Genomic DNA, 16,653 nt, shown 5'->3' with positions numbered 1-16,653 from the left:
AATTCAGGGGTTTCAATCCCCCAGACATGAGGATGCACCTCCATAAGTGGATTTGGTGTGATAAGGTGTCTGCCTGTGGTACTCGTTTAGTGACAAATATCTTCAACAATATCTTTACTCTATCACGATTCACGATAAGATCTGATGCCAATAATATTTCTCATACTTTTCTAGTAAGCTTTATTTATTTGTGATATTTGTAGGCTTCATGTGATTATCAGTGATAGAAAAACATTTCCAATACTAACATGTATGTAATGTGAAAGCAAATATAGCAGTTGGAGACTTCGAATTTGAAAGAAAAACATAATTACCTAAAAATAGCTCTAAAATCTCATGCAAGTGTAAGGAGTTTAATAACGGCTTTGTAAGTTAAAGCAGTTAAGATAGAAATGTATTTTGATATTTTAATTTTGAGAAACACTCGAAATTATAGAAATGACTTTTATCATTTATAAGTTTTTTAACATTTATATTTTTATTATGTTTGATTTGAGTTCATATTTAGCAATATTGAAAACGTTTTTTGCATGATAAGTTATATATTGATTTTATATATATTAAAGTCCCGGTAGTTATCTGGCAAATTCTTGATAAAATGCTCCACTGATACTATGCCGATAATGATAATTCTCACTGAATTTAACCTTTTCTCCGAAACAAAAAAAAATCTCACAGAGACACTTGTCCTAGAAATAAAAACGAGTGGGAGGCATTGTGTTCCCACTCTTATGATATGTGGAGGAGCTTTGAAAGGACCATCTTAGATGCTGTGGTCAGTCTTAGCAGCATTTGGAATATAGGGGATCCTGGAAAATTAATTGGTTGAATTTTTATGGGGTGTAGGTTTTTCGTTTTGGCGGGTGTGATGGAGTCTTGGAGTACTCCCTGGCGGCTTCAGGGCAGTACAATCAAATTTCCTTAAGATACTTTTTTGGAGAGTTTAACAGTTATTTATTTATTTACTATCACTGTCTCATGTTTGTCCATCACCCATGCGCTTGTGTTTATCCAAAAGATATTCTACTCCTGTGGGAGTAGAATGTCCATTTACTGCCTCAGGTAAAACTCCACTTAGAATTAAATTTAGGACCCCAAAGTTTGGGGATATAACCTCTTCAACTCACAGATTAACTTCAATAATTTTGTTTTCCTTGTTAAACCCTCTATGCACTTGAAAAAAATAATTTCTCGAGATTGAATAAACACCATCCAATTTTAGATGGTAGATCTAAGTGCTAGATGCTCAAATTGCAATTTTGTTTTTTGAGGATAATCATCTAATAATTATTGAGTGATTCTCAAAATTTCAGATTGAACAAATTTCCTCCCAAGTAGGTCTTCTAAACGAGGGAGTAGAAGTAAAATATGCTCCCGAGGGAGTATAATATACTTGCTCTTGTGCTTCTTGAATACTTTGTAAGGTTATTTCTGTTATTATACAATCGGGAAGTATTTTTTATGCATGTTATAATGGGAGCTGTTATATCATTTTCCCTCTCACTTATTGACCATATGTATCCTTGTTTTAAGAAAGTTTACATCTAACCCCCAACCCATAACCAGCCCCAGGAAAAAAAAAACCGGAACTTTTTTGGCCCCAGAAAACAAAAAAGACCTCAACTTATTTGGCGCATACAGAAAAACTCTTAAACTTTTCACTTTCTTTTCAACATAACTCTCATATGGATTTTTAAATTATTCTTGGATGAAAGTACCATTTGGCCCAAGGAGTGCGTTCTCTGACCCCTTGGGTCTCTCTCTCCCCCTCTTGTTCCATGGAGTGGGTTCTCTGTCCCCTTGGGTCTCTCTATCTCGCTTTTCTCTCTCTCTCTCTATATATATATATATATATATATATATATATATATATATATATATATATATATATATTAATGGAATATGTTAGTAGTTTATCATCATCATCATCATTATAGCTTTTTTTCAACTATTTGGGATCGGCTATATGAATCCTGGTCTGCCATTCTATTCTATCAAGGGTCATACCTCAATGAGGCCATAAGTCCCCATATATTTTCTTACTACTTCCAACTATGTTTTTTTAGACGTATCATTTACTTTTTTTGAGTCTTCCACTTGACCTAACTTGCACTTCCTAACAGGTGCTATTGGGTTTGTGCTGAATATGGCTAGCCCACCTAAGTTTACTTTCTCTCATCTTATCACCTATTGGAACCACACTTAAATTATTCTAAATGTATTCATTTCGAATTCGAAATATGCTAGTAGTTGAAAACCCTAATTCATGGCAAATATTTTTACTCTCCTAAACAAAAGCACACAGAGGAGCATGGAGCTTCAATGACACCATCATGGTAGTTTTAATAAGAAGCAAGGCAAACCCATTCTGTTTCTTCACTAGCACATGAAAAATCTTGAGCTGTGCTCTAAGATACACAGAAATAACAGATTCCCAAATTTAGGGAATAAGCTTTGACTTTTTACTAGGGGTAAAATTATAAGTCTGATTTTTGCAGCAGACCTCAGCTTTTGCTCAAAACCTTGTTGTAGAGGATGAGGAAGGGAAAAAGAGGTGATATGGCAAGGGGAGGAAGGATGATTTTGCTTTCAGCACTTGAGGGGTGTGGGATTGATTACTTTTGGGGTTTCTTTGTAAATGGGGGATTGGTGATCTTGTGAAGAGTGAGAGAGAGACAGAGAGAGGGGAGATGGATAGATTCTAGAGCAAGAGTGGAGTTAGACAAGGGTGTTTCTCAGGCTTGGTTTTCTCTTTACTCTCTGCCCTCACCCATTTCTGTGCCCTCCATTCTCATTACTAATGAGAAATGGAGCTTTAGCTAGAATTTTGACGGTCTCAAAACTAAAGCATTATGATTCAGTATGTGAGGGATGGAGGGGAGGGAAGGTGGGGAGGGACGGAGCTAGTGAATTTCTTTTTTTTTCTCTTTTTGATATAATTCCTGTGCAATGGTATTTTGGTCCTAAGATAACTTAAAAGCCATGGGGGGAGGGGTTTGTTGAGAAGATAGTGATTTTTTTAAAGATAATTCCCGTACAAGGGAGTGAGGGAGGGAGGGAGGAATTTGTTTCAATATAATTCCTGTACAAGTGTGTTTGGTCATAGAATAACATAAAAAGCCATGTGAGGCTTGTTGCGATGAAAGTGATTTCTTTCAATTTAATTCATGTACAAGGGTGTTGTAAAACTTTTGGACTTTTGTTTGCACAAAAAAGGTTTGGTTTTTTTAGGGTTAGTTATCGGTGTCGGCCATAAATATCTTTTCACTTTAAGCTCAGTTGAGGTTAATGAGAATACAGTTTTATGTATATCTATTGTTGACACCAAATGTGTCAACGAAATCAACACCATACATCAGTTTGAGGGAGGTATTAAGAGTACAGTGAGGCAGGTATTAAGAGTACAAAGGTTTTTTCTCTTTACGGTCTCCCTTATTTATAATAAGAGAAAATTTCATATAGAACCTTAATTCTTCATATTATTTCGTGGTAGATCCTCATTCTATTTTTTTTTCAAGCGGCGTCAGGAAACTCTTAAAGATTTCACCGCCGTCCCTCATCTCTTATCTCCTTCTTTTATTGACTTTTGACCATAAAAATTAGCCTCAGCAAATCTTTTTATACCATTTCAACTCAAAAACTTTTTTAACCATCTTTTTCCCGTTCTACACATTAAAAAAAATTTTGGGTTGAAATGGTTTAAATAAATTTTTTAGGGTTAATTTTTATGATCAAAAGTCAATAAAAGAAAGAGATAAGAGATGAGGGGGTATGGTGAAATCTTTAGGGGTTTTCTTATGCCGTTTGAAAGAAAAACGAAACAAGAGTTTACATGAAATAATATAAAGAATTAAGATTCTATACGAAATTCTCCCTTATAATAATGTGCATTAGGTTTTGAGGGAGGGGATGTTTTGAGTAAAGGCTATCTAGTCAAATTACATGTCACATCCACAAGTAATCCTTGTCGACTTCATTGGAATAAAGGAACATAATGTGTAAGCTTAGAAAAGGTCGTGTTTATGACAACTTTTTGTTGTTGAAACTACCGTTTTGGATACTTTGATGACTGATCTATAGCTGAACTTGAAATCTTTGGACTGCAAAAAATGTTCTATTTGTTTTTTCTCAAAAAAAAAAAGAAAGAAAAGTCACTAGTCTTGAACTATACGACCTATACTACTCTATAAAAGGAGAGAAAAAAGCTGTAAGGGTTTTACTTTAAGGCTGTAAAAGTAATGATTCCTACTAAACCACCAATAAAAAACAGAAAAAAAAAAAAAAAACAACAACGAAGAAGAAGAAGATGAGATCGTTTCCTGCTCTATTTCCTCGTCATCCAAACCTTATCATATCATGAAAGCATGCATAGACTAAGACTCCTATCAAGAACACACTAGAGAGATTTGTAAATCAAACCTTAGTGCTTCCCAATGAGCTTCCCTAGTAACATGACAATGTGATTAGGAGGTAGGAGTCTGAAGCAACGGCTACAAACCTCTTGAACTCCTTATAGTAATTTTTAGAGAGGTACTCTTAAACATGTAATGACGTGATGTTTCTACTCTGGCTGGTGACTACTGATTCATAGTTCTTAACATATACTTGATGAGATTCCAATTCTATGGGTATGATGCGACTCCAGGTCCAAATTCAATGAATTCTATGGATAATAACCTTTACTTTGGTCATGAAACTCCCTTGGCTCAAAAATGCTGGGCCTCCCCAGTTTACATCAATTTACTTGGCAATTCAGCCACAATTTTTAAGAGCTTGTGGTGCGAGCTTATTATGGGGCAGTCATTTCAAATGTCTTGCTTTAGGAATTCAGTATACAATCACCATGCCAATCTTGTTTCTTTAGTGGATTACTTGGGCTTTAAAACCCAGGGCTTATGTGTTCTCCCTCCCCCCCCCCCCCCCCCCCCCACCCCTTTTCTCCCTCAAAAAACCAGGGCCCTAGAGTTGGGGAATTAAATTTGAATATCAATTCAATTAGTCTCTAGAAGATAAGTCTTTAGATCTGTGACGGGCTATTCTACAAGGTTGACATGTCAAGAAAATGTGTATTATACAACCTGTAGTTTGAATAGCAGTAAAGGATCAACCTCTATGCATGTCTAATGTTTTGAAACCATCTTCCACACATGGACATGTACAACCTACTCACACATGTAACTTTCCTCATGTCTAACTGATCACTCTTAAAACACCCGCCCAAAATGCAGCAAGTGCCTGCAATCAACTGTGCTTTATAGAAATTTGAGAAACTGCACTTAATGGTCATGCTGCTTTGATTTTTGATCTGTTGCATGTGTCATCCATCCTCTCATGTTAGCATCTCTCATTGAGGCACAAGGTGGGCCCTTGATGTACTTGAGCCCCCATTGACATTTGCCAGGGGCATGAGCCCTGATTTGAAAGAAAGCGTGCTATTTCGTGTGCATTATGTGCACTAATACAATTACGCCGATCGGCAATCAATGCACAAATTTACCATCATATCATCATCATTCAAATAACATCTAGGAAATCCTGTAAGACCAAAGACAAATATCACGGATTTCAAATATCATGAAGTTTGATTTATGCATCATTCACATGGTTGAATTGCATAATTTATTTGTTTGTAGCAGATTCATTGCAAAAGTCCAGGTCAGTAACAACTAAAGATTAAATCATGGTTGGTGATGGCATCAATAAATCTTCACTGTATGGAGAATGAATCATCTGAAAAGAAATTCTAATAGAACCTGTTTGGTTTTACATGTTCATTTTGTTTTGATCTTGGTCGCTTTTGCCTTTCTTCTTCCTATTGATAGCAATCTTCTGCTTGGATGATGCCCTCTCGTGCATTCATTGAGTTTTGTGTATGGGGTTGGGACAATCTCCCTCGTACCGTCTTGATGTACTACTCCAACTTCTTGTCTTCTGCTGAGAGCTACTTCCACACTGTTAAATGCAACGCTAAGGAGTTCACTAACACCACAGTCAACCACGATCCGAATGATTTTTCCTCCATGGTCCAAAGCAAATGCTTCTTTTGCGAGGAAATTTGGAGCCAATGACCCAGTGCTAGACCAAGAGCTCTTGGATCGTGGAGCTGGTCATCTTGTACCTGGTGGATGATTCATTGGAGATAAGAAAAACATGGAGTGATCCATGTTCAGTCATAGGCAAGACGGGAGTTTTGAAACCTGGGAAAGGTGCCGTGAGGGTAAAAAGCCTCATTGATACGCTTCTTTCGCGGGATAATTTCCATCCAAGTAATGGATATGGTGAAACAAGAGAGAGTCAAGCTTTTGGTTATTCCACGATAAAGTTGCAGCTCTAACATGGTTATGAGCACTCCCATACTATTGGTGAGGGATTATTTTTCGAGTTTTGATTATAATAGAAATAAGCAAATTAACTTGGCCATGCCGAGGGGGTGAACCTCTGGAGTTCTTTTTCTTTGAATGCCCTTAAAAAGAATGGGGCTTAGCTTCATTGTTGTCATATATAACTATACAGGTGTTCCTATGTATGATAAATGCGAAGTTTGCCCTGATGCAGTAAAATATAATCCTTATTTTTTTATTAGTTTTAATTTTTTTTTTTTGTTGTATATGGACGTGGGTATATTTTGTCTTAAATGGTTGTAGCAGCTCTTGATTAGGAATTGCAGGAATTGCTATTGAAGTTACGGATATGCAACTTTAAAGGTCTGTTTGATAACTAGAAGCAAGTTCATGAACTGTAAGTTGGAAGTTTCTAAAGAACTGTAAATTAAAAGTTATTTAAGAAGTTTATGGTTTCTGTGTTTGAAGTTAAGAAATTCATAGTTTTTGTGTTTGATAACTCCTAGGTTATATGGTAAATATCTTATATTTATATTTACATTGATAATAATTTAAATATAAATATATAATATTTATAATATACTATAATATATGATATACTGTATTTTATATTTATTTTATTATATAATATATATTATATATTATATAATAAAATATATTATATTACATAAATTTACATAATAATGTATTATTTATTTATTTTATTATTATATATTTACATAAAATAATATAGTATATAGTATATTGTACAATATATTTTATATTTATTCTATTAATATATATTTTTATTATATAATATTATAAATATCTATTATATTTTATAATATTTATAACATACTCTAATATATAAATTTATATTTTATATAATATATATAACATAGTATAATATATAATATAGTATATTTTATATTTATTTTATTATATAATATATAATATATAATGAAATATATTATATTACATAAATGTACAATATAAATATAACATAGTAATGTATTATTTATTTATTTTATTATATAAATATATTTATATAAAATAATATAATATATTATACATTGTATTTTATCTCTAGCTGTTCAATTTAGATCAAGTGAGCCACTGACCGTTTGATATAGATTCGACAACTCAGAGTATTTTATTTTTAGTTTTTTTTATAAATTATATGAATATAAAATTTGATAAGTACGATCATTTCAATGGAATACACCTAAAAATAATTTAAAACAATTTTTTGATAAAATATAATGAACTAAATGCCCATTAAACTTTTAAGGGTATTTTGATTATTTTATTTTATTGAGAATATTGTTTTATATTTTTTTTACATGTGTGATTTTAAGAGGGTGGATATCCAAAATTTGGTGTCAAAATAGTTTGTAAACAAAATATTAAAAATAAAATAATATAAATACGTGACATAATGATTGTGCTCATCTCAATCGTCTATTCAGAATCGATGGTTGGATAGGGAGAAAGATACAAATTTTATGCGCTAGAGGAAACATAAAAAACGTGCCTCCTAAAAAATATGGAAAATCCATGTTACAACATGGAAGCAACGACTTTTAGAAATGGGCCATTTTTAAGAGGGGGTGTGGAAGGCTGTGCTCTCGTAAAGTTCCATCAATCTATCAATCACGCCCTTGATATTCTCTTAGGTCCCCTCCCCTTAATCTACATCCATAGACCTATATATTTTTTAAAATTTGTTTTAATATTGTTTCACATCACCTGTCTCCTACGATCGGACACGGATCTATAGGTGGATAGTATACCCAACCAAGCTGGATTTTGAAACACTTTCATGTTATGATATGTGAACTGTATCAATTATTTCTTTTGATCATATGCTTCCTAGTAACTTTTGCTAACATGTTGCCCAATCATGATGTTCTTGATGAGAAATGCAAATAATTATAATTTTGAACCCGATTTGTAAATGGAAATGATTATAAGGTTTGAACCTGATTTGTTGTGTACTTTTCTTAACAGACACGCTTCCACCTGAGCTTGCTATACATTTACTCCTTTGGCTAAAGTACTTGTGAGGATTTTTTTACTGACATTTTGGGAACGATTTAAAAATCACTAGATTATTTTTAAAAGCATAAATTTGGATTTTGTATTCTCCACACGGTTAGATTTCGTCTTTCTAAGAATTGGACGATCTCGACTTATCTTTTTTCAAGTGTACATATATATATAATAATGATCCTATCCACATCCATGTGTGTAGGACTTCAAATGATCACCAGTAAATTTGACATAGATATCTAAAAAAGTTATCACATGGGCGTAAGACTTGACTTTTCTATAGATCTGTGCCAAATTTAATGGTGATCTTTTGAGGTCCTACACACATTGGTGGGGGGTCCTCCACACATGGGTAGGGGAGGGTTATATATATATATATATATATATATATATATATATATATATATATATATATATATATATATATATATATATATATATATATATATATATATATATATATATATATATATATATATATATATATATATAAGTAATGATCTTATCAGACCCTAAAGGATCACCATTAAATTTGGCACGGATCTATAGAAAAGTCAAATCTCACACTCATGTAATAAGATCTGTACCAACTTTAATAGTGATCTTTTAGGGTTTTACACACATGGGTGGGGGAGGGTCCTATAGGATCATTTACTCATATGAAAAATGTTGAGATTAGCCCATTAGCTCATATGAGCATATGAGCCCAATGGCCCAGATTGATTTTGGGCTGATCTGACGGTCATTATCTCATTTCGTATTTGATATATATATATTAACGAATCCAAATAACTTGAAATTTTAGACGTGTATTCTTAAAAAATAGAATAATCTATTAAAAATATCAAAAAATTAATTTGTAAAAAATAAATTGATCAAAATAACACTGAAAACATTTCAGAGGTATTTTGATCAATTTATGATCAAGAAATATTTTTATTAGGTGTTCCTTGATGAGAAGAATGTATGCTTAAAATTTCAAGTTATCTGGATTTGTAGAAAAAAATTAAAATTAAAATACGAAATGATGTCGTGACCGTCAGATTGGCCCAAATTCAATATGAGCCGTTGGGCTCATATGTTTATATGAGTTAGTGGGCTAATCTCAGCATTTATATATATATATATATATATATATATATATATATATATATATTTTGGTGAGTCCACTAGCTCATGGAATAGTGTAAGCCCAACGGCTCGATTGAATCTAGGCCGATCTGACGAACATGGATGTTTGGTAGTGTTTGAATTCTAATTTTTTTTCTACAAATCCAAATCACTTGAAATATTTAAGCATATGTTCTTTTCATCAAGCTGCGTATAATAAAAGTATAAAAATAATAATTTGCGAAAACAAAATCGACCAAAATACCCCCAAAACTTTTTAGGGATATTTTGGTCAATTTATTTAATGTGAAATATTTTTTTTGATATTTTTCAAAGATTTACTTATTTTGTATGCACACACACTCCAAATTTGAAGTGATTTAGATTTGTAGAAAAAAAATTAAAATTCAAACACTACCGGACATCCATGATTGTCAGATCAGTCCATATTTAAACTGGGCCATTGGGCTCATTTTTTCCTGTGAGCTAGTGGGCTCACCCTAGCATATATATGTATATATATATATATATATATATATGTATATATATATATATATATATGTATATATATATATATATATGTATATATATATATATATATATATATATATATATATATATATATATATATATATATATATATATATATATATATAGTAAAAGTCTTCCCAACTTCTATAGGGGAAAATAAACAGTGATTTCTCTTATGCTCATCACTGTCTAAAATTCATTGCACAATCACGATTGCCAGGTAGTGTTTCAATTTTCATTTTTTTTTCCGTAAATCGGAATGAGTTGAAATTTAGAGCGTGTGTACATATTATTGAGGCACAGCCGATAAAAATATGAAAGAAGTATTTCGTAAAATATAAATTGACTAAAATACGCCCATAAATTTTTAGGGGTATTTTGATCAATTTATATTTTACGAATTATTAGTTTTATATTTTTATTAGACTATCCTATTTTTGATGAATACACGCTTAAAATTTCAGATCCTTCTTATTTGTAGAAGCCAAATGAAAATTGAAACACTACCAGACAACCGTGACCGTGCGATGAATTTTGGACGGTACTGAGGATAGGCGAAATCACTGTTTATTTTCGCCTATACGTGTTGCGTAGTATTTTCCATATATATATATATATATATATACAAAACGTCTATAGGTGAAGTTCTACAGTACTTCACTTACAATTTTATCACTGTTCAAAATTTATCACACGGTCACAGATATCTGATAGTATTTAAATTTTAATATTACTTTTACAAATCATAATGATCTTCAATTAAAACTTTGTTATGTCAAACCTTCGTCATGTGAAAACATGGTTATTCCAATATTACTTATTTGGATAGCTTTGAATGCTACCCATGTCATGCAAAACTCCTGATTGGATCTTATTTTTGTGTAACCTGGTTTGCTTGGGGGTCGTTTGATATACCTGAAAGTTTGACAAGAAATATATACATGAAAATAATTTACATATGTAGACATCTTACACAAAAAGATTACTTAAGCATGTTTTTTATCATATTTAGCAAACACAATTGGAATCAGGCACACATAGTGAGAACACATCAAACTTGAAATTTCTCTCACTAAAAGTTAACATTTGTTATAGCTTCTCTCTCTGATAATTTTGAGACAGTCACTCTCTAAAAATTTGAAATTTTAGATAGTTAACAATATCCCTTTCTAAAAATTTTGAGATAGTTTCCGTCTGTAAAATTTTTTTATATAATCTCTCTCTAAAAATTGAGATAATTTCTTTCTCTAAAAATTTAAGATAGTTTTCTCTCTAAAATTTTTGATAATTTCTCTCTAAAAATTGATATAGTTTATCTCTCTAAAAAGTTTGAGAAAGTTTCTCTCTAAAAACATTTGGGTTGTTTCTCTCTAAATTAGTTTATCTCTCTAAAAACTTTGAGCCAGTTTCTCTCTAAAAAATGATATAGTTTATCTCTCCGAAGTTTTAAGATACCCTCTCTCAAACTTAAAATTTGAGATAACTCCTCTCTAAAAATTTTATGATAGTTTCTCTAGAATTTTGAGGTATTTTATGTCTCTAAAATTTGATATAATTTCACTCTCTAAAATTTTAAGATACTCTTTATCTTTAAAACTGAAATTTGAGATAGGTTCTCTTTCTAAAAAATTTCATGTAGTTTCTCTCTCTAAAATTTCAGAATATTTTTTCTCTCTAAAACTTGAAATTTAAGATAATTTATCTCTAAAATTTTTTAAATAGTTTTTCTCTTTAAAATTTGATATAATTTCTATCTTTAATATTTTAAGATACTTTTTCTGTCAAAAATTTAAATATTGATATAGTTTATCTCTATAAAATTTTGAGATAGTTTCTCTATAATTCTTTTTAAGTAATTTCTCTCTCTAAAATTTGTTATAGTTCTCTCTCTATATTGTTGAACTTGAAATTTGATATAGTTTCTCTCTAAATTTTTTGAGATAGTTTCTCTCTCTAAAAAATTTCATTAGTTTCTCTCTAAGATTTTAAGATACTTTTTCCCTCTAAAAACTAAAAGTTGAGGTAATTTTTCTCTCTAATTTTTGGGGATGTTTTATTTTATATTTAATAAAATGGGCAGCTCCGGTGTGTAAAAATAATATATTATATTATATTATCTCTCATGCTTATCAACTTTGTTTTTCTTGATTTTGTGTATCCATGTTCTGACCCTCTCTCTTGCTTAAAAAAAAACATACGCACTCAAAAAAGTTGCCAAACATATTTTTGTGCAAAATATCCTAGGCTCAAAACAACCCACAATGCGAGACCCAAAAAGACGTAACACAAAAGGGGACCCAGAGAATCTGCATTTTAATTTTCATGAAAAATTAAAACTAAAAAACTAATCCTAAAACTTGGGCCTATGTGAGAATCTGCATGTTTTCCAATTTCCTTGTTTTAAATAAGCAGTTTCAAAATAATAAAATTTCTTAAATAAGAAAATATAAATAACTGACAAACGAAAAGATAAATGAACAAATAAAATTTATCTTTGGCCTCTATTAGTTGGTACCACTCTTATATATTTGGTTGATCCAAATCTCACTTGTGCCCCGGTTAAAGTCGAGGCTTCCATTCTAACATGTTAGAAAACCCCAACAATTTCAAAAAACAGGTAGGAGCTCGTCATCCCCCTGAATTACCAAAAAAATTAAAAATCCAAATCTTCATGAACGGTTAGGATTTCTGTTGGACTTCTATCTAATACCAATGACACCCACCAGTTCTAACCTTTCTCAAACAGAATGCAAAGCATCGTAAATCATGCTTCCTCAAGCGCATAGTTTGCTTTTAGTCCTTCGGTCAATGACCTACTTGAGAGGAATTTTTTCTCAAAGAAAAGTTGAAATTTTAATATTCTGACGCTTGGATCGCACCCTCTACAAAAATTTTGTTCAATTCAAGTACTTGAAGGGTGAAATTAAAAAATCTTTTTTTTAACGAGGTTAATCTATACGTTAAAGAGATTATATCCCAAAAAATCCTACGTGGGATTTTACCCAAGGGAATAAATAGACATTATTTACCCGAGGGAGTAAATGGCCAGCATTTACCTGAGGGAGTAAATGGACCGTCTCAACAACGACAAATGACAACATGATCAGAACATGAGAGAAGTAAAATTGCAGTCACCAAATAAATATTTACTAATTTAGCCTCGGGCTCATGGTAAATGCATGCAAGAGCTGAACAAAATTGAACTAATCCATGAATGGATTAGAATCCATAATATAAATAACAAAAAAAACAGACAAATTAGTTGATTGCTAGAAAGATTAATCATTTTGCTTGTCTGCTTTCTTCTTCCTCTCCTTCAGGAGCTCAATATCTGCTCGCTTCCGTGCTTTGCCAATCTAAAAACAAAAGAAAATATGAAATTAATGGCGCACAATCAGATGGCAAAATTACATCTACCATCCCACCCCTCTCTCTCTCTCTCTCTCTCTCTCTCTCTTGTATCAGAGCATAAGAGATAGCATCGCAATAACAATTCAATCCGAAAGTAAAGAGCAAATAATATATGGGTCGAGATCAGACTTTGGAAACATACGACCCAAATTAATAAAAAGTAACAGACCATTTTGCTAAGTATGAAATCTTGGTTAAAGAAGAACCATCATAATAACTCCATGAAGATTTCTTTAAATAAATAATAACAATAATAATAATAACTCCATGAATAAATTTAAAAATATAAGTTAAAACCCATGCTAATTAGATAATAAGAGTTTGTTCTGATGAAGGAGAATTCAAAATCACACTTTTTAAGAATTTATACCAGCAAAATTAAATAAATTAACAAAAACAAAAGCTTCTTTTAGAAAGAGATGGCAAACCAACGAGTTAAACATCCAGATCAAGTCATCAATCATGAAATCATGGAGTATTGACCACACAGCATACTGCGTGCAATTTAAGTACAGAAATTGAACCTGTACACAAAGTGGTCAAGACAAAAAAAACTCCATTCCGCTAAGTTATGGCCTCAAACTCCATCAATGTATATAATCTTTTCTCACTCAAGCATGTACACACGAAGTCTAGATTTGATTGACACAAACATGTCCCATGCATTCACTAGACCCTAAAAGAGTCCCTAATCTGCACGAGTACTCTATTTATCAATCTACCTATCAATCTAAAAGCACAAACATGGAGTTCCCTCTGCTGTTAAAAAACGAACTTTGCATAAGACTCCAAACAGCTGACCTTATAGTAACTAGGCACAGACTCCATGGAATTGAGGAAAACACTGGAGTCTCAGTTTTCTTCCCTTTTTTATCTTCACCTTCCCCCTTTCCTTAGGGTGCAATTACCTTTGGCAATGCAAATCACAGATGACCAGCAAATCCTATGTGGACTTGTGTTACTTTTGAGGAGTGAACTCTCTCTCCTAGCAAGCCAGTTCTATAGACTGACAAACCCATATGAGGACAGTGAAGCCCCTTCGGTCTTGGACCATGCAAAAGGTGAAGATGGTGCGGCATTGGTGCATGGTGCACATACGTGGGCTAGCTGCTGGATGAGCCTCCTCCCTTTTTATATTTTCACCTCCCCCTCAGACCCCTTTCCTTAGAGTTCAATTACCCTTAGCTACAAATCACAGAGGACCTGCAAATCCTAAGTAGACTGGTGTTACTTTGGAGGAGTTAACTCTCTCTCCTAGCAAGCCAGTTCTTTAGACTGGCTTGAATTTGTAATCAGCATTGTAACTAACCATGCAGGCTTGAATTCAGGCATGGGAAAAAAAGACCTAGGGAATGGGAGTGGGCGGGCAAGGATTTGTGAACAACCCCCCCCCCCCATCCAACTTGATTAAGCCATATAGACATGCATTTGAAGTGTGGGGAGTAGGATGTGTAACCCACACTGTGGATGAGCATGTGGGGCTATATAAACCCCTTGCCTGGACCCTTCAAAGGAGATCTATAGTTGTATATTGCACAACTGTATAGTGATATAAGAGTGGGCTATGGCCCTTTATCTATTGCCTGAGTGTGTGATATTTGTGCTCGTTTGCTCTTTTCTTTTGTAGGGCTTGGGGAAGGTCGACCTAGCCTTAGTCATGGTGGGACTTAAACTTGGCCAACACAAGTTGGCTAAGTAAGAGATTTACCCCCTGACCCACCCCCCTTTTCTTTCAAGTGGTCATTCTCAGTCAGACAGTTCCCTAGAATTTAATTTATAAACTATATCCAACTGCAAGAATTTTCTATGAATAGAAATTTAGGAATCTAGTCATATGATAGAAATTCGTTTATGGCAAAGAGACCCAGGCATTCATACATGCAGAAAGAGCTGGTAATGTTGACACGATGCCTATTTCTAGAGAAAACCAAAGAAATCATTGTCACGAGTCAAATCAAGTTATCGTAAACTTATAATCCTGGGTTATTAGATATATCGAGCATAAGGAATAGATACCTAAATTAATACTTTTTAACTCAACTAATACTTTTTAAGTTTTAACTATCAATCCTAAAATGAACATTCAAAGGAAAAATCATCATCATCATCGTCACCACCACCATCACCACCATTCGAGCCTTCTCCCAACTATTAGGGTTCGATTACACGAATCTTGTTCCGTCATTCCGCTTTATCAAGGGACATACCTTCAGTCAGACCATAAGTCACAATATCATTTCTCATATTTCTATCAAATGTCCTTTTGGGCCTTCCCCTTGCCCTTTTAGAGGCTTCCACATGAACTAAATCAACCCCCTAAACGGTGTTGTTACGGTGTTGTTCTAGGCCGACGTTGCATATCACCAAACCAACTAAGTCAACTTTCCCTCATTGTATCACCTATTGAAGTTAACACTAAGTTCCCTTGAATGTATTCAATCCAAATTGTAATCATTTTCTTGCCACTTATCCATCTCAAACATCCTTATCTCAGTTACAGTCATTCTATAGATATGTTGTTTCTTGACCAGTGTTCACAAAATCGAACCAGAACGGTTAACCGGATATGAGCCCGAAAGCGGTTTAACAGGCCTAACGAGTAAACCGGCTAATTCAACCGCTCTAACCGGGCAAGTCCCAGGCGGTCAAAAAAGTGTTGAAAAAAATACAAAAAACTAAAATCTACTAAAATATGAAAAGCATATAAAGAATGATTCAAACAAAACACATTCAAATGAAATTAAAAATTAATGAAAAAATGGATTTTAACGAATTGATTTCTGCCTAGGGGTATTTTTAAAATCTTCTTAAAAAGATGGGAAAATATAAAAGTGAGTTATGAACAAAACAATTTTAATTATTAAAAAATGCATTACAAATCAAATTCCTTATTTTTGGGAATTTATGTACATTTTTTCGATTTTTTTTTTTTAAATACCGGTTGATCACCAAAACCGCCCAAAATCGGAACCGCCAGTGGCTGGTTCCGATTTAACCGAGTGGTTCGCGGTTAGATCGTCCAGTTTCACAAACACTGTTCTTGACCACCCAACATTCTGTCCCACAAAGCATGGTTAAACTTACAAATTACAACTGTTCTACAGAACTTCCCTTTCAGTTTCATTAGTATGCGAGGATCACATAAGACTCTAGAAGCACATCACAATTTTGTCCACCCCGCTCTAAATCTATGAACAACAATTTCTTCAAACTCTCCTTTATCATGGAC

At 33.0% G+C, this 16,653-nt stretch overlaps 1 protein-coding gene and 1 long non-coding RNA gene across 4 annotated transcripts in view; both read right to left on the bottom strand.

Moving 5' to 3' along the window:
* Positions 1–5,028: 5,028 nt before the first annotated feature.
* Positions 5,029–6,237, bottom strand: LOC148781349 (uncharacterized). The gene is made up of 2 exons (XR_016058793.1): positions 5,768–6,237; positions 5,029–5,535 (listed from the first exon to the last, which is right to left on the bottom strand). It is a non-coding gene; the product is annotated as an uncharacterized LOC148781349 (long non-coding RNA).
* Positions 6,238–13,138: 6,901 nt separating this feature from the next.
* Positions 13,139–16,653, bottom strand: part of LOC18426478 (pescadillo-like protein) — a 28,578-nt gene continuing 25,063 nt past the window's right edge. For all 3 annotated transcript variants that reach the window (XM_011622200.3, XM_006833124.4, XM_020662453.2), the window contains one exon: positions 13,139–13,369. In XM_011622200.3, the coding sequence (XP_011620502.1) occupies positions 13,292–13,369 (78 nt within the window). In that variant the 3' untranslated portion in view covers positions 13,139–13,291. The remainder of the gene's footprint in view (positions 13,370–16,653) is intronic.

Source organism: Amborella trichopoda, chromosome 7 (assembly GCF_054954075.1).
Source record: "Amborella trichopoda isolate Santa Cruz 75 chromosome 7, AtrichopodaSantaCruz75HAP2 v2.0, whole genome shotgun sequence".
In the NCBI taxonomy this organism is placed as follows: Eukaryota; Viridiplantae; Streptophyta; class Magnoliopsida; order Amborellales; family Amborellaceae; genus Amborella; species Amborella trichopoda.
This window is presented reverse-complemented; position numbering and strand designations above follow the sequence as displayed.